Genomic DNA, 21,388 nt, shown 5'->3' on the forward strand with positions numbered 1-21,388 from the left:
ATCATTTTACTGAAACACATTACATTTTGGCAGTGTTAAAGTATTCGAACATATAGTTTTGCTTTAGTCTTTCATCTCTTCTGAATGCTTTACAAATTTTTTATATTTTTCTTAGGCTGATAAGTTTTGAATTGGATAAGAAATTCTAATAGAGGTCTGAGCAGTGCTGAAGATCTTGGGCAGAACAGCTTTTTCACTTCTGCCTTGTTAATTCAGAGTGCTTGCCTCTCAATTCATCTGTACATCTAGAAATCTGTATTCATCAGGGTTCTCTAGAGGTAAGAATGAATAGGATATATGTATACATGAAGGGGAATTTACTAGGAGAATTGACTCAGAATCACAGGTGAAGTCCTACAATAGGCTGCCTGTAAGCTGAGGAGCAGGGAAGCTGGTCTGAGTCCCAAAACCTCAAAAGTAGAGAAGCCAGCAGTGCTGCCTTCAGTCTGTGGCTGAAGGCCTGAGAGCCCCTGACAAACCACTGCTGTAAGTCCGAGAGTTCGAAAGCTGAAGAACTTGGAGTCTGATGTTCAAGGGCAAAAAGCATCAAGGATGGGAGAAAAATGATGACCAGAAGACTCAGCAAGTCTGCTCATTCCACTTTCTTCTGCCTGCTTTATTCTAGCTGCACTAGCATTGTTGGTGCCTACTCAGACTGAGGGTGGGTCTGCCTCTTCCAGCATCAGCATGATTAGGTTCTAGAGTCCTCACCCAAATCTTATCTTGAATTCCCACATGTTGTGGGAGGGACCCAGTGAGAGGTAATTGAATCGTGGAGGCAGGTCTTTCTCATGCTGTTCTCATGATAGTAAGTCTCATGAGATCTGATGGTTTTCAAAATGAGAGTTTCCCTGCACAAGCTCTCTTCTCTTATCTGCCACCATGTCAGATGTGCCTTTCACCTTCCAGCATGATCGTGAGGCCTCCCCAGCCATATGGAACTGTGAGTCCATTAAACCTCCTTGTTTTGTAAATTGCCCAGTCTCAGATATGTCTTTATCAGCATCATGAAAGTAGACACGTACAACCCTCACAGATGCACCCAGGAAAAATATTTAGCATCCTTCAATCCAAACAAGTTGACACTCAATATTAACCCTCACAATAGCTGACCAATTGTCTTTACATACCCAACTGGCCACATCTTATATGAAAATTGTGATTTGACAAGTGCCAGGAAAGTTACGTTGTTTTGAAATAGTTTTTATTATCAGGTATCTGAGTACCTGAAATTCCACTATTAGTGATTCATTTCATTGTACTATTTTTTTGGGGAATTCCTTTAAAATACAGGAACTTTCTAGAATCATAAGACTTCAATCAATTTACTCCAAAAAACTGACCTCCAAGTGTGCTTCTCAGATAAGGCACTGTATGTCTGGTAGACGTCTGGGAATTAAGATACATAGACAGAAGATGAACATACCTAGTTGGCAGTGGATGATCTTCATTGATGTCATTTGTTCATATGTAAGGATTTATAGCTTCCCCTTTTTCTCTCAAATGTATGGTCATCATTGTAAAATCAACCAAAGCAGGAAATGGTTAGTTATTTAGTGAAGCTGTGAGGAGGCTGGGGAATAACTTTAGAGCACTTCGATCTGAACTTGATTCCCTGCTCTCTTACTTGGTGGCTGAGTGACCATGGGCAAATTATTTAACATTTCCCACTCTCAGCCTCCCCATTGACAGACTTACTCTTAATTGTCTTCTGGGTACACCTTGTAATGATGCAGCCATTATTATTAGTAACTCCTATTTTGCACAGGCTTGGAATTTCTAAACTATTCAAATCTACCAGACACAGACACTTTTCTACTCCAGGATCACCCTCTTGTTATTTGCATTTCACTTATGATTGTTTTCCTGAATTTCATCTTTATCAATTCTCTTTTATACCTACTGTCTTAGTTCAGGCCATTACAACAAAGTGCCATGAAATGGGTGGCTTATAAGCAACGTAATTTTGTTTCTCACAGTTCTGGAGCCTGAAAGTCCAAGATCACAGCGTCAGCATGATTGGGTTCCAGTGAGGGTCCTCTTTCAGTTATAGATTCTGGGCTTCTTGTGGCCTCACATGCTGAAAGAGAGTGAGCTAGCTCTCTGGCCTTTTCTTATAAGGACATTAATCTCATTTAGGAGGGGTCCACCCTGATGCCTAGTTACTTCCCAAAATTCTTACCCCCAGATACTGTTACCATCACATTGAGGATTAGATTATAACCTATGAATGTTAGAGGATACCAACTTTCAGCCCATAACACCTACCAAGAAAACTGGTCTTACAATCTCCACCACTCTATTTGGCAATGGCTTTGTCACTTTCATCTGTGTTACTGGATATTGTTTTATGTACGTTCATTCTGTGCTACATACCATATTGTCAGGTTTTTGAAAGCAATGATTCATCTTGCCTTTTTACTAGGAACCTAGCACAATGTGAAAAATAATAAAGAACTGTCAGAATCATATTGCTTCACTGAGTTAATACTCCAGGCTTATGTATCATTCTCAGCTTCATTCTTGAATTATTTTCTCTGAAAATAAAAGGTGTTAAAGTTATTGCCATTTTGTAAAAGGTGTGAAATAATTTAAAACAGATGCAAACATTCTTGGCAAGTTTAGAAATTGCCTCCTTCAGGATTGAGATACAAAATAAAAACAACTTCAATCATGACAATTTATTTGCTGTACAAACTAAGAAAATGAGTCTGCCGTGAACCAGAGGAAACTTCTACAGAGCTGGAACTATATCTCCATGGTTCATTTGGTTCTTAGCCCTCTCTCCGGGTCTGCCAATCAAGACAGTGAGGAGAGTGCTTTGCTGGCATACACAAGTCCTGACTATTTAAAAATGAGGCAGATATCACCAGGGCATTTTAGAGGCCAGACACCAGATGGTAATAATACATTTCAACTATTAGAAGTTTGGATCAGAAGGGTAAAGGTGAAAGTCTTATCTCATTTGTCAAATGATGTAATTCATTATTAAATCAGGACACATGAGTTAACATCTGAAGTATAATTTTGGTTGCTATTTATAATGCACTCACTGGTTCATTTGGCTTGGTTAGCTTATTTGATTGTGTGTTACATTTTACATTTATTAAATACTTAGGAGAACTAGGAAATGACTTGCACAAATCCCAGTTCTGAGTAAACTTTTCTTCATGTACCAACTCAACATTAGCATGTTCCAACTACATGAAGAAATTACACATTATTTAAAATACTTGAAAGAAGAGACTACAGGAAACTCCCTAAATGCAGTGAGCTTTGACAAGTATGAGCTTTGGGGGCTGTACTTTTTTAGAATGAAAGTGAACACATATCCAGCTCACAAAAAGACAGAGTGGCTATAAATAAGTCAACTTACTGCATTTTTTTTTTTTTTTTTTTTGAGGAGGGAGACAGGATTTTGCTCTGTAACGCAGGCTGTAGGGCCGCACCACGATCACAGCTCACTGCAGCCTCGACCTCCAAGGCTCAAACCATCCTCTCGCCTCAGCCTCCTTAGTAGCTAGGACCACAGACTCGTGACATCATGCCTCGCTTATTTTTTAATTTTTTGTTAAGTTGCGGTCTCACTATGTTGCCCAGGCTGGTTGTGAACTCTTGGCCTCAAACAATCCTCCCAATCCAAACTGCTGAAATTACAGGCATGAGCCACCACTCCCGGGCCAATTAATTTGCTAAGATACTGATAACAAAAGAAAAAATTATATTAGCAGAGGAGGGTATTTACACTGGGAAATCTTTACATAATTCTTACTAAGACGTGAATGAGTTTAGGCTTTTTAAAAAATTATTTTAATTTTTGTGGGTATATAGTAGGTGCCCCATATTTATGGGGTATATGAGATGTTTTGATACAGGCATACAATGTGTAATAATCATATCAAGTAAAATGAGTTTATTCTTGAAGAACTTTTAAAGAATAAAATCTTGGTAGCTCTGGCATTGACTTGGGAAAGAAGAGACTATAATCTGATACTGAATGTTTTACAGCTGACACACTATCTCTAAACAGAGTCATCATCATCTTCATCATTATCATAATCATCACAGCTAATATGTATCAAACATTTCCAATGTGGCAGGCACTGTTCTATGAATTTCTATCTATCTTAATTCATTTTATCCTCTCAAAAAATCTATGAGGTGGGTACTCTTAGATACCCATTATAAAGGTAAGAAAACTGAGGCCATATAAACTGCAAGAATTATAGAATGTTGAAGTTGGAACGAAACTTAGGGCTCACCTTGTTCAACTCCCAATTTATGGATGAGGAAATAGGCACAGAGATTAACGCATTGCACAGAGTCACATAAGAAGTTAGTGCCTGACCATGAATATTTAGATAAACAATCAGCATACATTAAATGCTTAATGTATAACTCTGACAGTAACACTATGAAACAAATACTATTGTCCCAATTTTGTAGGAAATTGAAGTTCTTAGAGATGTTACGCTACTTGGTTAAATCACTGTCAGGAAAATGAGGGTGTCAGGTTTTAATCTCTAGCCTGTCACTAGACATCATGACAGTATCAGCAGACTGCCTCTGGAAGGCATAAGACTGTCTCTTCTCTGTTGATTTTGCCGTGCACAGGATAGCCTCATTCTCATGCTGTAAACAACTACATTTTAGTCTTCAGCTTTGTTAGATCTCATCTCAGAGGAAGCAGTTCATGGAACCCTGGAATAATTAAGAAAAAAGCTGAAATGAGTGGCAGCCCCTTTGCTAAGTGCTGAAACACCAAAACAATAAGAACCTTTCAGTTTGTTCTATGTAATCAAATCTGGATAACAATGTAAAAACTCAACCAAATATCTTTATACTTTCAGATATCCTGATATTTCTAAGCACGCCCATTTTCTTCATTTCTGCTTTCACCCAGGAATTTTAGGAGCATTTTACAAACATTGCTATTACATTTGTATAAATACAATAAACCTAGTGATGTAATCTCTTGCTGGAAACTTAAATGCAATTGTCTTGATATTTTTTTCTTCTTCAAATTTTGCCCTGGCCATGACATTTAATATTTCCCATTGCATGTATTATTATCATTTAAAAAAAATAACATCATGGTTTTATTTAATGAAGGGTAAACTTTAAAGATGTCAACTGTTTGTTTATAGCATATCTGTAAGTTTATATAAACTTGGATCGATATATACTGCTAGAAGTGCTTTTTTAAAGTGAGAAGTGAATACAGACTATTTACTAGAGAGAAGATACGCATATGTATCTATATATGCACTAAGATTTCACATAATTACTAATTTTTAAAGTTACATACATGGAACTTTTCGTGCTCTAACTAAGCCACCCAGCTAAATATTACATTTAGTTTGAAAAACTAGATTTTCAAGAGCAAAGTAAATTTGGGAGTTGCTTCATTAACACAGAGACGTGATTTGAACTTGTAACTATCTACTAATAAGAGAAAGGTACCCTTTGTAGATATTCAGAAGGCTATTATTTTTACTCATCTACTCTGATAATACAATGGATGTTCTAAGACAAGCTGGAGGTGGTAACCAAGGGCTTCATTTATCTGAAATTAGAAGTGCCCATAATGGGTTGGCAGAGCTGTGGGCAGCATTGTGTGTTTCCCAGCTCTCTCTAATTAGCCATAGAAAAATGTGAAGAATAGCACCCACATTATCTAAATTCTCTTTAGGATTTGCTACCTTAAAAACTATTTTCCTTTTGTTGCATTCAACATGTATAATTAGGCTTTCAGAAAGTCCTCTATTTGGAATTCTTTCCTTGCTGACCTGCCACCCAGTTGCAAGTTATATCCAACAGCCATTACTTATTTACTGAAGGTTGTTTCTGGGAAAAGTTTTTCGAATTAATTAATAGAACATATAAGGGGTATGTGTGTGTGTGTGTGTGTGTGTGTGTGTGTGTGTGTATGTGTGTGTGTTTGTGTCTGTGCGTGCTTGAGATGGAGTCTCACTCTGTCACCAGACTGGAGTGCAATGGCGTGATCTCGGCTCACTGCAACCTCTGCCTCCCAGATTCAAGTGATTCTCCTGCCTCAGCCTCCCAAGTAGCTGGGACTACAGGCACGTGCTCCCATTCCCAGATAATTCTTTAAATGTTTTGTAGGAATCGGGTTTCATTATGTTGCTTAGGCTGGTCTGGAACTCCTGGGCTCAGGTGATCCTCCTGCCTCAACCTCCCAAAGTGCTGGGATTACAGGCTCTAGCCACCATGCCCAGCTGGATTAATAATTTTAAAATCCAGATTAGTAAATCTGAGTAAATTTTTTTTTTCAGATGGAGTCTCCATTTGTTGCCCAGGCTGGAGTGCAGTGGCCAGTCTCGGCTCACTGCAACCTCTGCCTCCTGGGTTCAATCAATTCTGCCTCAGCCTCCCGAAAAGCTGGGATTACAGGCATGCACCACCATGCCCAACTAATTTTTGTATTTTTAGTAGAGACGGGGTTTCATCATGACCAGGATGGTGTCAATCTCTTGACCTTGTAGCATGCCCACCTTGGCCTCCCGAAGTGCTGGGATTACAGGTGGGAGCCACTGTGCCTGGCATGATATTTGTATTTTTTAATTCCCAGTGTCTACCCCCTTCCTCAAAACTCATCCAGCCCACAAAGGCATCTTCCTCTGGTTCATTCTGGTTGCCTTTCTTGACTTATCTCTTAGAACTTTCTCCTCCACACTCCCCACCTCCCACGTCCAGCCACACTGGCCTTTCAGTTCCCCATGGCATGGAGCTTCTCCTTGGCTCAGGGCTTCTGCAGTTTCAGTTCCCTCTTCCTGGGGCTCTTTTGCCCTGCTTTTCATCAGTCAGTTATGAGGCCAAATGTCAACCCTGCAGATACCTCCACCTTCATTCAATATTACCCTATGCTACCTATTTATTGCTTATCAATTGCCTTGTTTTATTCTTGTCATTTTTCATGATTTGAAACTGCCTTATGGGTAAATTTGTTTACTATCAGTTTATCAACCAGAATGTGAGGCCCAGAGAACCTAGAGGCCTCATCTGCCTTGATGACTCCTGTATCTCTAGTCATCAAACTTGGTCTAGCACATGGTTACTTGAAACATTTAAAAAATAAACACATACATATGTGCATGCATGCGTATATACATATGCATCTTTACTAAAAAACCAACCTATGGTGATAGAAGTTAGAACATAGTTGATCTTAGGGGTACCCTGTGGGAAGGGGTACAAGGGAGCCTTCTATAATCTTAAAAATCGTCTCCACATTCTTCAGAGGAATGGTTACACACACACATATATATGCCAAAATTAATCTAATTGTACACTTATGATTTGTTTACTTTAGGCTAATTATAATTAGGCTTTCATAAAGTCCTCTATTTGGATTTTGTTCCTTGCTGACTTGCCACCCAGTTGCAAATTATAGTATATTCAGCAGCCATTACTTATTTACTGAAGGTTGTTCTCGGAAAAGTTTTCTGAATTAATTAATAGAACATATAAAATATATGTCTTTTGTTTGTTTTTTTGAGACAAAATCTCACTCGGTCACCAGACTGCAGTGCTGTGACGAGATCTAGGCTCACTGCAACCTCCAACTCCCGGGTTCAAGCGATTCTCCTGCCTCAGCCTCCTCGGCCTACATTTTGAAAAATACTGTTTTTGCCAGTTCATCAACGGCTGATTTACACACATGACAGTTGGTGAGCTTTGTGCCAACGGTGCTTGGGTCAGACATCTTTAAATGCCTGGCAAAAATCTTTGATTGCTGGAAAATAATGATTGCCTTGAAGGAAAGATGTAATAAAAAAATAACAGGCTGCCTCCCCAAGGCTACATTTTTTTTGTTTTTAACACAGGTCTGTTTGAAATATGTCCCCACACATGTCATTATTTAAGATGTTATTTAGCAAAGGGAGTCTCACACATTTCAGTGGGAGTGTCATGGCTTATACCACAGAGCCTAGGAAAAGAGAAGAAGGCAGGAGTAAAATAATAACTTTAAAACTCAGAATATTTATTCAACACCATATATCATTGGCACAGTCTCTTCTAGTTGAGGATCCCACAGTTGAGTGCAGGAGACAAGACTATAAAACATTGATAGATATATTTACACGGCACTAGAGAGACCTGGAGCATATCAGTTTGTTAGAACAGAAGGTACTGACATATTCATCTATATATACAAGAATGTCAATAGGAAATGACATACTGAGTAAGCAGTTCCTTTATTAAAAATATTTTTAAAAAAGATATAAAACAAATAATTAAGGTTTCTAATACTGTTATACTCACCAGAATCACTGGGGACAGTCTAATCTATATGTGGACTTTTCAAATAGCTGAATATGAGTACAAAATATTTTAAAATGAATTTAATTTTCTCTTGTGCAAATCCTTCTAAACAGATCATGGATTTTTTCTTCCTCTTATACAAGGAAGTATTGAAATGACATACTAGTCTCTCTGCTGTTTGGCTTTATGAAGTTCATGGATGATTGCACGGGACTATTTCAGCGGTGACTCTGTTGTTGCCCCAGTAACAGCTAAGTAAACCCAGCCTGCTTTGCATCTGCATAATTTTGGTATCTTTGGCTGGGCACAGTAGCTCACGCTTGTAATCCCAGCACTTTGGGAGGCAGAGGCGGGTGGATCACCAGATGTCAGCATTTCGAGATCAGCCTGACCAACATGGTGAAACCTCCTCTCTACTGAAAATAAAAAATTAACCAGGCATGGTGGTGCATGCCTGTAATCCCAGCTACTCAGTAAACTGAGGCAGGAGAATCGCTTGAACCCAGGAGGTGGAGATTGTGTGAGCCGAGATTGCGCCTCTGCACTCCAACCTTGGAAACACAGCAAGACTCCGTTTAAAAAAAAAAAAAAAAAAAAAAAAAAAAAAATTTTTTTTTTTTTTTTTTTTTTTTTTTTTTGTATCTTCTTTACTGAGAGCAGCCTCCTCTGGATCAGAAACAATATCCCCTACTAGCACATTGTCTCTTTGATACTTTCAACTTGCTACATTATTTTACATACAATTTCTAACTAAGTGCTTGAATCACTGAACAAACTTAGCGATAACTATACAACTTTTTTTGCTTTATTACCCTAAACTGAAGGTTCAAACCTATATGAAAGAGGGTAAAAGCTACCAGATATTAGATTAAAAGATAGATTGGGAGTGTGTCAAATCCCTGGTCTCAGAAATTCTAAAAGTTTAAGGACTTAGGTACAATAAAAGACTTCACTGGTGAAATTCAAGAAAAACACATTTTTCTCAGTGTATTTTAACTGATAATGAGAAACGAGTCTTCTCCTTTCTGAGCATATAGTATGCCAAATTTGTATGACCTGTTTTTAAACCAAAATCACTATTCTCTGAAACCCACTACTATCCCTTGCCCATATACTCCCATTTCTTTAACACTGGGAATTGATATTTTACTTTAAGAAACCCGTGCAAGAGCACGGGAGGAATTTGGACTTAGTCTCTCTCTCTACTATTTTTCTCTTTCACGCTTCCCTCTCTTCCTGCTCCCCTTCTCTGTGTCTGCTAGATTGTTAAGAGTTTCTATTTCTGAATCTTATGATTGAAAGGGAATCCCCTAGTTGATTGAATGAGGAAGTAGAGGCTAAGAGAGGGGACCCATGTCTCCTGCTAGCTCAGGATCAGGACTAGCACCTGTACTCTGGGCTGACAGAACCACCCACCTTCTGCCTAAAATGCCTGGATCATCATGTCCGCTCCGCAGGCCCTGAGCACAGGCATCCTCTGGGGCCAAAGACGTTGGCTTTTGCGTTTGCCTTTGTCTTCATCTTTTCACACTCTTCCCCTTCAATTTGTATCCTATTCCAAGTTGCCCTAGTGTGCCCCTGTCAGTCTGGTCCAAGTTTTGAATTTCTCTGTCTCACTCCCCCTCCAGACCTTCCTATATTATCTCCGTTCTATGCTTTGTCAAGATAAATCAATTTGAGCACTAAGCTAGCTGTCACTCTGTAAGGCAATCTAATAAATTAATCTTTCATAAGAAGTTAATGACTGATTAAGAGCTTAGGATAAGAAGGGCTACCACTTGTAGTTAGCCTGTAAGTGAAGATTTCTACAGAGGCAAAGACTTAACCCCAAGCAGTGACTTTAAGCGAAGGAATTTCAGCTCTAACCAATTTTGGAGTTAGGCGAGGGTGATGGAACAAAGCAGGATGGGGGATGACATTAATGTGGTGCTCTTAAATTGCTAACATAGTATCATAAGCCTGCATTTCCCTATATCTAAGGTGGCTGTTCAGGGATTAGTAAAACAGGGTCTTACTGGCTGTTTTTTTAATCTGATATTTGTTCATCTTTAAGGTTATCTGTGAGATCTCATTGAGCTTCTTCAGAATAAAGGCCTGACTGGGCATTCCTTGAGTGTTCTCTAGAATATAACAAGTATTTCAGAAGCAGACTGGACAGTTTCCTTCCATAAACTATGGGCAGGGTTGGTCCTAAGCTGAACTAGAAAACCATTAAAGTTTGCTTGCATCTCGCTCAGCCCCACAGCTGACCTCTCCGTCCCCTTGCGTCTTCTATGGATTCCTATATTCTGGGCCCCACCGTTCCCTCCTCTCTTCCTCCACCCTTCTTATCCTCAGGGCTGGATCATTCACAGGATCATTTCTTTCCTGACATATTTTTTGCACAGAAGATATCTGGTTAAAATAAGAGCCACAGAAATATCTTTAAAGGAGAAAAAGGACCAACGTGTCATAAAGGATCATGTGAAACCTGAAGAATATGACAAACAGGGAAGAAGGGAGTTCTCAGCCAGCCGGCCCCCATTCAGTCTGAGGGACAAGGTGTAAAGGGATGCTTCTCAAACTTTAATGAGAATAGAAGTCACCTGGGGATCTTATTCACATGGAGTTTTCCAGGCACTAATTTTGAGGATTCTGATTTTATAAATATAGGGGGTAGCCCAGGTTTTTAATTGAGCATTTCAAGAGATATTGCTACAAGTGTTTTTTGGAATACATTCTGAGCAACTCTGCAGTATAGGGTGACATTTGGTTAGTTGGATGTCTGCATGTTCTGTCTGCCTGTAAAACCCACGAGGATAAGCACTTTATCCTTCAATCCTAACAGATGTCATCTTGAATCACAGTATGGCTCTGGCTGATCAGTCGTTCATTACCACTATCTCCCTCCACTCCTCATCCAAAGGATGTATAGTGGGATAAAAAGACTTGTCTACATTAGAATGATTGGACTTGTATCCTATTGACAATTCAACAGACGGGCAGATTTTCCCTCCAAATTCTTTTCTTCAACTCATTTTTGAGGACCTATGTATTCTTAACATCATGTGAATCATGGCACTGCTTAATTTTCCTCCATACACTAATTAAAGCAGATAAGTAGGAAGCAAGAGATCCATCAGAAAGGCAGTTCTAAGTCATTACTCTTTATTAAGACCTAAGGCTATCTTCTATTTATTCTTTAGAATCCCATAGCAGGTAACCCCTTTAATGTCTTATTTATAGTACTGTAAATTTGTCTGAGGGAATGGCATGCCAGTTAATTCATTTTGCACAAGTTTATTGGGGAGATTTATTACAGTGATTTATACAGAATTTATAGGGAGTCAGACACATCATCTTGACTAAATCCCTAGTTTTAAAAAATAGGGAAACCAAAGCCAAAAGAATTAAGGGATATAGTGGGTACTATCCGCCCCCTGGTCTGCAAGATGCCTTTCTTTTGGTAACCGCTTTTTTTTTTTTTTTTTTCTTTTCTTTTCTTTTTCCATGAGGACCTTCTCCTATCCAAGTCTAGTTCTGACCAATCAGATCACTCCATCCCAGCCCAGCAAGTGGTTCAGGTGCAATGACGTTACTAAGGCTGCCTTAGCTACCTGGAAAGAAGGTCTTTTCCTGCTGGGTTGCTTATCTAGGAAGAAGATAATCTGGGAATTCTGCCACCAACCTGCAGAATGTTTGACTGAAGGGCAAAGTGAAGCAGAGAAATTAGGAACAGAGATGGAGAAGGCTTTACGTGGTAATAATATTTGAGCCTCAGGATCTCACTATGTTGAAAATTAGTCCTTGACTGATAGTTATGTGAATCAATGAAATCCATTTTTCATTAAAGTCATTTGAGTTGCAGATTTAAGGGAAAGTCTTGATTAGTAACATGGACATGCCTGGTTTTGGAAGCTTCACGTACAATGTCTCCTGGTACCAGTTCTCCTGCCTGGGTATATCAGGCTCCATGCTCTGTGGCAGGAGGTCTTGTGCTTTAGCCTACATAAATAACAACTGCTTTACATGCCAAAAATGCAGAGTCCTGGGCCCTGCATTCAGATTCCGATTCCGTGGGACTGAGTGGTAAAGGCCCAAAACTCGCCTTTTAAGAAGCGTTTTTGGAGTCCTTACGGTGGCCTGAGAGGTCTTCTGTTCACTGGCTGTCTCATTTTATTCTAGCCACACTATTACCATTGAAGCCTACGAAAACTCCAGATATTGGAACTGAACCTTGGCTGTTCCCTCTGTCTGAAAAGCTCTGTCCTCCAGATATTTCCAGGCATTTCCTTCAAGCCATAGCAGAAATCTCCCTTTTTAACAAGTCTTATTCTGATGTCCCTATTTAATATAGCATCAGGACAACCCTCACCTCACCTATATCCTTTACCCTATTTTATGTTATTCCCCAAATATTTTACCCTTCAAAGTCCTACATAATTTATTACTTACATTTATTGTCTATCCCATTCTTCTTCCAGATCCTCTCCTCCCATTGGAATGCAAGCTCCAAGAAAGGAGGGATCTTTGATTTCTTCACTGATGTGTCATAAGAATCTTCAGCACATAGCAGGCACTCAATAAATATTTTTAAAATGAAAGTAATTTCAGTTCAAAGTGATTTTCTGACAACACTCTGAAAAATGCCATACAACCCTGTAGCCATTAATTATTTTTCTTTCTTAATGTCTCAAAATGCAGATTACCAAATTTTCCTTTCCTTTGAAACTGAGAAGTGATAAGAAAGATGCATGATGACAAGCAAATTCCTGCTTCCTTGCTGATGCTCCCTATGGGTGCCAGGCTGGGGCAGCTGTCCCCTACCTAGCCTCATTTCCCGTAGAGCTTCTTAGGGCTGCATGTCCAGTTTTCTACCAATGCTAGTTCTGTCTTTGGAGGTTTTCTGTGAAGAGTTTTTTGATTACTCTATTGCCCTTACATGCAAACAACTGGAAATTGACTAAATATGGATAGCATGTCTGGGATATAGATATAAAGTATGGGTTATAAATGAGATTCACTTGGAGGAGAAAAGCCATGCAGCCTTCTGGAGAAAAACCCCCAATCAGTAAGCCATTGGGACTGACCACAGAACAACCAACCACAATAGACAATGCTTTCTATAAGTCCTATGTAGGTCAGGCTCTGGAGTGGCTGGTGCTGATTTGCCCCAGAGCTGCAGTGGCTTCCCCTCTACTCAGGAGGCTGAGGCAGGAGGATCGCTTGAACCTGAAGGGCAGAGGTTGCAGTGAGCTAAGATTGTGTCACTGCACTCCAACCTGGGCAATGGAGCAAGACCCTGTTTTTCTCTGTGACACACACACAAACACACACACACACACACACACACACGATTCTTTCCAGCAGAGAGGATGTCACCTAGTTACACATATTCACAATATTTTTACTTTACTTCAACTCAATGCAGGCTATCTTCTTTCCATCTTCATGCCTCTGAAACAAAGTAATTATTTGAAATTTGTCAAATTTTCACTAAAACTGTTTTCAGGGATCCTCTTTGATGGTGGGATCTAATCATCAAAATGGATATATGTCTGCAGGGTTTTCCTTAAAAAAATATTTTAAATAACTACCGAAGTATCTTAATATCCCCATTATTCTCTTTAATCTAGTCTTTTTCAGAGGTATTTAAGGTTTCAACTACATTCATTCTAGTGAAGCAAAATGCTGCCTGCTAGTTGCCTTGCTTAGTTTCTGGGAGCTTGGGCAGCTGCTGTTGTGTTTGTTGAAGGGAAATTGGATTCTTAAAGAAACTGCTTAATTTTCTCTGTTAAGCAATTAAATAAAATGGTCTCTGGGAGTATGTAGCAGGTGGGTTTGAAAGTGATAAAAAATTCAAAAAATCACATTTTACATGTTAAATGGATGTTTAAAATGCAGTTGCATACATTTAATAGAAAATGATGATTGGGACAGTTTTTTAAAATAAAGGCTTCAAGTTAAGTCAAAAAAAAAAAAAAAAAAAAAAGGCTGGATATTAACCTATACAATGAAAGAAGAAGTTCCTTAAGTGGAAGTAGGCCCTGAATTTAAATGAGATCAACCTAAAAGAAGGACAAAGTGAAACTTATGCCAAGTTGTTCAGATATTTCTCCTCTGAGAAAAAAAAATCACTTAAAAAAATGTATCACCGCTTTATTTTGCAGAGTTGCCCTTTACGGCGGCGGCGGCACTGTAGCCATTGCATGGGGACCTCAAAAATACACTGATTGTAGGTCAGGATGAAAAACAAAACAAAACAAAACAAAAACGAAACCAGCAGCGCTGTTCTCGCAGGCATTTACGGGGCTGCCCTTCCTTTGTAATGCATTCATTTTTAATGAAAAGAGAAGGGGATATTTTATATGTCCTGACATTTGGTCCCTTTCCGAGAAATCTGAAACTCGAGACACAAAACATTCCGCAGTTGCTGGTGAAATACCTGGTTTAAAAGCAGAACCACAGTTATGGTCTTTGGCCCGGAATTCCAGAGACTCATTTCCACGCCTCCCACGGAGTCACCTGCTCAGGGGGAACCCCGGCCAGAAAGCCGGGTCGCGCCAGGTCAAATCTTGCGCGTCTCTTGTTTACTCCGCCCCTGGCAGGGCGGCGGCGCTGCCCGGGGGTGGGGAGGACCGCTGGGGCCCGCGGCGCCCCGGGCTCTCTGCTGGGCTCCGTGGGGTGCGGGGGCTGGGGCGCCCGGGAGAGTCTGCGCGAGGTCCTCGCTCGGCCGGGAGACCACCCCGGGGAGGCGCTCCGGGCGCCGGCCCGGCCCCACAGTCATTCGTCGCGCCCTGGCACCGTGGCGCCCTGGGAACCTCCCTCGAAGATGCACACCAGTCCACACAAACAGGGTTAACGGTCCGACGGAGCCCCGGTGTCCCCCGGGTGTCACCTGGCCGAGGAGGAAGCCCAGAGCTTCGGCTCCCACTCGCCTGGGATTCCACCGCCCCCCCTCTTTTCCCCCAACCCCGGCCCAGCTCTCCCAGGGCTGGGTGATATTTCAACTCTGGTCCCTTCCGTGGAGAGGGAAGCGCACAGGCTGAAGGTGGCAGCTCCCCGCAGGGTTCCAGCGCGGCCCACCAGGAAGCTGGCAGCTGCTCCACGCGCCGCTGCCCACACCTATTTGAATCCCCTAGCGAGGGCAGGCCGCGGTCCCGGAGCTGGGGGCTCCGGGGGCACCCTGGTGAGTGACTCCAGGGAAGGCCATCCGGGCTTTTCGAGCACTTGAAAAGTTCGCGCGCCCGCAAGGGCAGGGAAAGTGCTGGTAAAACACTGCAAAGCTCCAGAAACTCAGCCAGGAGCCACAGTCTGATTTTGCTTTTCTTGACCGATAACATAATTGTGAGTAGAGGCAGCAGGGGCGTTGAGACGCCGGGATCCGGAGTACTTGGACCAAATCTGAGAACCCTACTAATTAGATAATTCCGTTCATCAGGAAGGCAGGCGACGATTCTCTGGGAAATGGGGAAGGGGTGGGGACGGAGGAGGTTTCCACATCCTTAAAGGAAATTCTCAGGCTGCCAGAGAAGCCCAAGTTTTTTTTGCATGACAAGTAGAGACCGGCTCTCCGGGGAGTTCCCCGCTCCGACCGAGCGAGTGCGCGGCCGCGATCTCCCCGCCCGGAGCGGCAGCCGCGGGGCCAGGCCCTGCCCTCCGGATCGCCTTCCTCCCCCGTCGCCCCGCGCGTCGCGCATCCCTCCCTCGCTCGCTGGCTCCAGACTGGTTTTTCTGGTTCAGCCTCCCTCCCTGGGACACGCTGGGGGATCCGATGACGTCGCTGGCTGAGTCTCTCCCTCTTCCTCCCTCCCTCCCACTGCCTCTCCGCGCACTCCTCCTAGTAACTTCTGTTCGGGGAGGCGCTGCCAGGAATAACCCGGTGCGTCCACCGCCCGGGAGGGGAGGCGGCCGCTGCGGCTCCCGCACGCAGACAGCTGCGGCCCGGGCCTCGCGGCTCCAGCCTGAGCCCCGCGGCCCCGGCCCCGGGCCCATCTCCGTACAGTGTCAGAAAAATAAATAAAGGCAAGAGGAGCCTGGGCTGGCGGTCGGGATTTCTTCCCTCCCTCCGCGCCCGCCCTCCCTCTGTCCTTAAGGAAATGCTACCAGACACCCCCCACCAGACACGCTCAGCCTTGGCGAGGAGCGGCCGCCGCGGCAGCAAGAACAAGGGCACCAGGGGGGTTTCCTCCCCCTCCTCCTCTCCCTCCTCCTCCCTATCCTCCTCCTCAGCGGTGACTTTCCAGGTGAGCGGCCGCCGCGGCTGCGAGGATCCCCCTCGCCCTCTCGGGCTCGGGCCGCCGTGTCTCGCCCTCCTCCCGCCCCTGTCACCCGGCGGTGGCCCGGAGCTGACAGCCGCCCGAGGGGCTCGCGGCCCGGAGGCGGGCGGCCGGCGGGAGGCGGGCTGGAGGTGAGGGGGTGGAGAGGAGGAGAGCGGGGCGCAGCCGAGCGCCGTCGCTCCCCGGAGGAGGGTCTCCGCACAAACATCTTTGGTGACTGTGGCACAAGTCTTTGCCAAGTTGTGTCCTGGACCTTGACGTTCCCCGGAGCCCGGAGGAACTTGAAGGGTCTCCTGGCTCGTTCACAGTGTTCCTCCACGTCTCGCCTGTGGGGTGCTGGGTGCAGCCTCGGGGTGCGCGGAGGGCGGACCGGCCACTGGGAGAGCAGAGCGGCGGGAATCTAGGTCCCTCCTCGGCTCGGTAAGTGGCCTGGGAGCTGGGTTTTTTCTGCCTCCTTCGGCACTGGGAGCTTGTTTCACTTCACACTGGAATCGCCGCCGCCGAACTCCGTCCCCGGCCCCCTGGCGCGCGCCCTCAGCCCCTTCCTGGTGGCCGGAGGGTGAGGGTCGGAGGGGGCGGGGATGGGGAGACCGCGGGAGGGGGGTCGGGCGCGTGGGGAAATGCGGGGAATACCCTGGCCGCGGATCTATGCAGATGAGGGGAGGCTGCTTTGCGTAATGTCCTGGGGGGAGGGGGCCGCGCTGGAGCGCTGGAGGCAGGAATGTGCCTGCTTACTAATGAGCGACGTGCACCGGCGCGCACGGCCCGGCCACCGCTGCGGCTGCGGCGGCCGGCGGCAGCTTGCTGTCAGGTAGCGGGGGAGGGGGCCGCGGCGCGCGGCGCGGGCGGGCGGCGCGAGGCCCGGGCCGCCGGCCTGCGGCCGAGCGAGCGCAGGGAAGGCGCTGGCTCCGGGCATTTCAGTGACTCCCTTTACCTCCCGGGCAAGGAAGGAAGGAAGGAGCGAAGGAAGGAAGCGAGGAAGGAGGGGACTGTCTCGATGGAAGGTTCAGGCGGAGGCGCCCTCGCCTTGCGGGTGCACCGGTCGCAGAGCGGCTCTGGCCGCTGCCGGCTGGACCCGGGCGCGTGGAGACCGGTGGGGGCGGTTTGCATGCGTGTTTGTCTGTGCGTCTGGCCGGGGATCGGGAAGGGACATGTGTGTTTGGGCTGTGCACTGTGGGGAGCTGGGTCTGCGCCTTTATGTCTGTTCCCTGAAGTGGGTGGAACGTTGGCCCGTTCCGGGAATGTTCCATGACGTGGTGCAGCCACAGGAAGGGGGTTAACGAGGGGCTCTGTGCCGCGGCGGCACTGCCGGCTGCTATCAAAGCAGATGTGCTGCTGCTGCTCCTCCTCCTCTTTCACCTCCTTTCACCCCCACCCCCCGCCTTTCCATTCCTTGCCTCTGGTACTGGTAGGGGTGAGACAGGAAAACATTGCTCTGGGTGTGTGTGTGTGTGTGTGTGTGTGTGCGCGCGCGCGTATGTGCGAGGGTGGGGGAGGGGGTGCTGATGTGCATGTGTGGGGTCTGTCGTATTTGGTGGAGGGTGGACTCCAGATCAGCTCTGCTACCCCAGCTGTTATCACAGATCGGTGCGCTTTATACGCATGTGCCTCCCGTGTTCTGTCTCTCTTACATAACACATCCAGTGCAGCAGAGGACAAGAGAAAATGCGACCCCAACCCTCCAAGCCCAAATTGGGTGAGGGGATAGAAGGTCAGGAAGCGTCCCTGGGTGTTGTTCTTCACCTGGTTGTTCCCCACCTGGTTCCCAGTGGGGGAAAGGAAGAAGGGTAGGAGGGTTTCTTCAAGTGGCTCCTCTCATCTCTGACTTAAAAGCATCTAACTAAAAAGGACTGCAGGCACTAGTCTCCCTAACGGGAAAGCTTGTAACCTGCTACGCCAAAAGAACGGGGGGCACTTTAACCTCGGGAGTACAGAGAAGAGAGCGGGTCCTTAATCAAGAGGCTTGGAGGAAAGGAGCAATAATGTGTGGGCGGATGGGGGCACTGGGGATGGCTTGGAGGAGACCGGAGGAATCTGTAGGTAATAGGTTTCACTGGAGGCCTTAGGACACCTGTAATGGCTTAGCATTCACATAGGAAGCTGTGTGTGCAACTGATACTGCAAAACCCATATTCTCTGCAGTTACTTAGGCCTAAAATGATATAGAAAGGCTTGTGTCCTGTATTTTTATTATAATGGAAAATTTGAACAGATTTTTCTCCTTCCTTTTCTGCCATTTTAAAAATAACTCAATTTGTCCCCAAATGAATGTTGGTGCTTGCCCCCAACCTTAAGGCTAGATCTCAGTAATTCACAAGAAAACTGTGTTCTTCTAGCATACCCAAAGCCCTAGTCAAGGGCTATTGATTTTTCTCTTCAGTACAGTTGTTTCTTTTGTAGTGCATAATCAAGCCCAGAAATTACTTGAAATATTAATAAGATCCATTTTAATTAAATTTGCAATGATCTGTCCTCCTAGAAAAAGGCCATTTAACTTTATTAGAAACGTTTCCTCCAGTGATACAGTAATATTTGGTGATGTTTGTCCTTGAGCAAACCAAGTTATTTTAAATATTTACACTCATGTTTGCTACATATGTAGCAAATGCCTCATTGCTTTTTCACCTTATAAGAGTGCCAAAAGCAGATTTTTATCAAAGTGGATTGTGGAATGAGTAGATTGGTTTGAATTTTAGGGTATAGGCCACATAGCTTATCAGAACAGAAATGCCCTTTCTGTGAGTAAAGTGGGTATCATTTTCATTATTAAGAGAAAATTATCTGTGGAACCCTAAGGAGTCATGGTACCAGATGACAACTGTACATTTTCATTGTGAGCTGAAAGGGATTTACCAGCGTTGACTTGATGATAGTGTTTGTTTCAAGTGTCATAATCCTTTTTGACCACTAGGTTTGAAACATGCAGTGTATTTCTTATATACAGAAAAGTATTACATTACAATGATGAATGTTTTGAACATTGTCTGAGACAATTTCTTGTGTGGAGCTTAGGTCGGGTATAAAACAATTTGCTTATTGGCGTCTATTTCTGTTACAGTGATTGTATTCTATGTGGCTATTAGAGACGGCTTATATTTATACAAGGATATTTAAGAATAAATTGATGTGTGATTGATTTGGGGACAATTTTGGGAATGGTGGTATATTAATGATCTTACAAATTTAAGATCTAACTGATTTTTAATTGGTTAGATCCTTGTAGAGGTGTTTGGTAAAATACTGCTGAAGTACATAAAACATTTGTATATTCCTATTAAACATGGAATGTGAAAAATTTACTGTATCATCACATTGGAAAATAATGCTCTTTGATAACATTGAAAGCTTAACTAGCAGAATATTTTGATTGATCAGGCTCCTTTGCATGAGATGTGTTTGTGAATGTTCTTGTTACCATGAGAACAAAACAGAGGACAGTATATGTGGAGACGTTCCTTGTGGTATAGTGGTGCATGTGTCTGCTTGAACTTTTGGCAGTTCGTCACTATTCAGAAAATCAGGTTAACTCTTTTATGCTGATTTAATTTAAAATGAAAAATCTTATTCCAAAATTTGCCATTTTTTTTCAAAGCAGGGGTCATTTTAACAGCAGCAATAACAAATAACTCTGTGTTGTACGCTGGCATTGGGTTTCAGTTTTTGAATTATAACAAATATGCTATTTGTGTTGAGTTTCAGTTTTTATAATTAGCTGAAGTCCATTTGCAAGATTCACATAGGAAAAGTAGTTTTACAGAGTGATAGAAAACGTTCATTGACATGAGTGAAAGTATAACCCATTAGGATGTAAAGTAATTCAGTAACTGATGTGGTAATTATTATCATAAGGGAATAGTGAACTGAATGTATGGCTGAGGATCACACAGGCTGCTCATCTTCTATTTGTTAAAAATAAACACTGTTTTCACATTGTGGTATGTGACCAGCATCAGTAGAACTCTGCCTATACATTAGTTCTGTAGGTGGAAAAATGATTCACAGTTTAAACAGCTACTTGAAAATTTTAAGGATATGCTTCCAGTTCATATGCGAATTCATCATGAATTCATATTTTGGCTAAAACTTGGTATTTAACTGTTACAACTTTTAAAATATTATACAAAGGAGCAGAAGAAGTTTCTAACTCAACTTAATGCAATTCAATTTTCTTAAGGAACTTCAAACCATCCAGAGTGTATGGATTTGCTTGAACCATTCAGGCAGAGTCCTTATTAATATGGAGCTAAACTTTACTGAGTATTCAGGTGAGATCTGTACTGTAAAACCTGTAGGATTTACCATGTTTGAAGCTGTGGATGAACCCAGAGGATGAAAGGAAAATAGGAAAACTTTATGAAAATAAAATTATGCTTATTTTAAAGTAATTGAGAAATAATATTTTCTCTTTGTTCCTCGTGTTTGGTCACAATTAAAAGCGTTGCTTTCTGTATAATATTTATGGCAATGCTTATGAAAAAGAGGTTGTAAACCAGTATTTGTAGCTATGAGCTGCCGTAAACTAATTTTGGAAAATATTTTAGTACTTTATTATTGTGTCACAACTCCGAAATCATCGTGCGAAAGAAGGTAACATAGCTTTCTTGGTCTGTGCAATCTTTGGCTTCTCTGAGATGGACCATGCATATCAACATTAGGCCTAAACTGGCTTCATGGCTGCATTTAGAATAGAGTCAGAACTGCCTGATAGTTGGGCTGAATTTGTGCTATCTTAATATATGTTCCCATTACTCATCATGTGAGGTATTATCTATGGCATGTGCTCTATTCTACAAGTGTCTATAACTTTAGATTTCCAACCAGCTTAAAATTGGAGGTCTAATTGT

At 43.2% G+C, this 21,388-nt stretch overlaps 2 protein-coding genes across 10 annotated transcripts in view; one reads left to right on the forward strand and one right to left on the reverse strand.

Annotated features, from left to right (window-relative positions):
* Window positions 1-3,047: 3,047 nt before the first annotated feature.
* Window positions 3,048-16,079, reverse strand: LOC141584251 (uncharacterized). The gene is made up of 2 exons (XM_074397376.1): window positions 14,711-16,079; window positions 3,048-4,701 (listed from the first exon to the last, which is right to left on the reverse strand). The coding sequence occupies exon 1, from the start codon at window positions 15,606-15,608 to the stop codon at window positions 14,856-14,858; it is 753 nt and encodes a 250-aa protein (XP_074253477.1). The 5' UTR covers window positions 15,609-16,079; the 3' UTR covers window positions 3,048-4,701; window positions 14,711-14,855.
* A 341-nt stretch (window positions 16,080-16,420) lies between these two features.
* The window catches only part of HIVEP2 (HIVEP zinc finger 2), a 191,528-nt gene continuing 186,560 nt past the window's right edge, over window positions 16,421-21,388 (forward strand). For 2 of the 9 annotated variants that reach the window (XM_074397369.1, XM_074397371.1), the window contains exon 1: window positions 16,836-16,964. The gene's annotated coding sequence lies outside the window, so the exon portion shown is untranslated. Of the gene's footprint in view, window positions 16,512-16,821; window positions 16,965-17,289; window positions 17,356-17,379; window positions 17,638-21,388 lie in introns of those variants that run through there. The other 7 variants (XM_074397370.1, XM_074397374.1, XM_074397362.1 and 4 more) reach the window with 6 other exon arrangements.

Source organism: Saimiri boliviensis, chromosome 4, assembly GCF_048565385.1.
Source record: "Saimiri boliviensis isolate mSaiBol1 chromosome 4, mSaiBol1.pri, whole genome shotgun sequence".
Taxonomy (NCBI): domain Eukaryota; kingdom Metazoa; phylum Chordata; class Mammalia; order Primates; family Cebidae; genus Saimiri; species Saimiri boliviensis.

Bases quoted from the DNA above. Each gene is read 5' to 3' on its own strand.
- LOC141584251 (XM_074397376.1), bottom strand. From the start codon at position 15,608: ATGTTATCGGTCAAGAAAAGCAAAATCAGACTGTGGCTCCTGGCTGAG.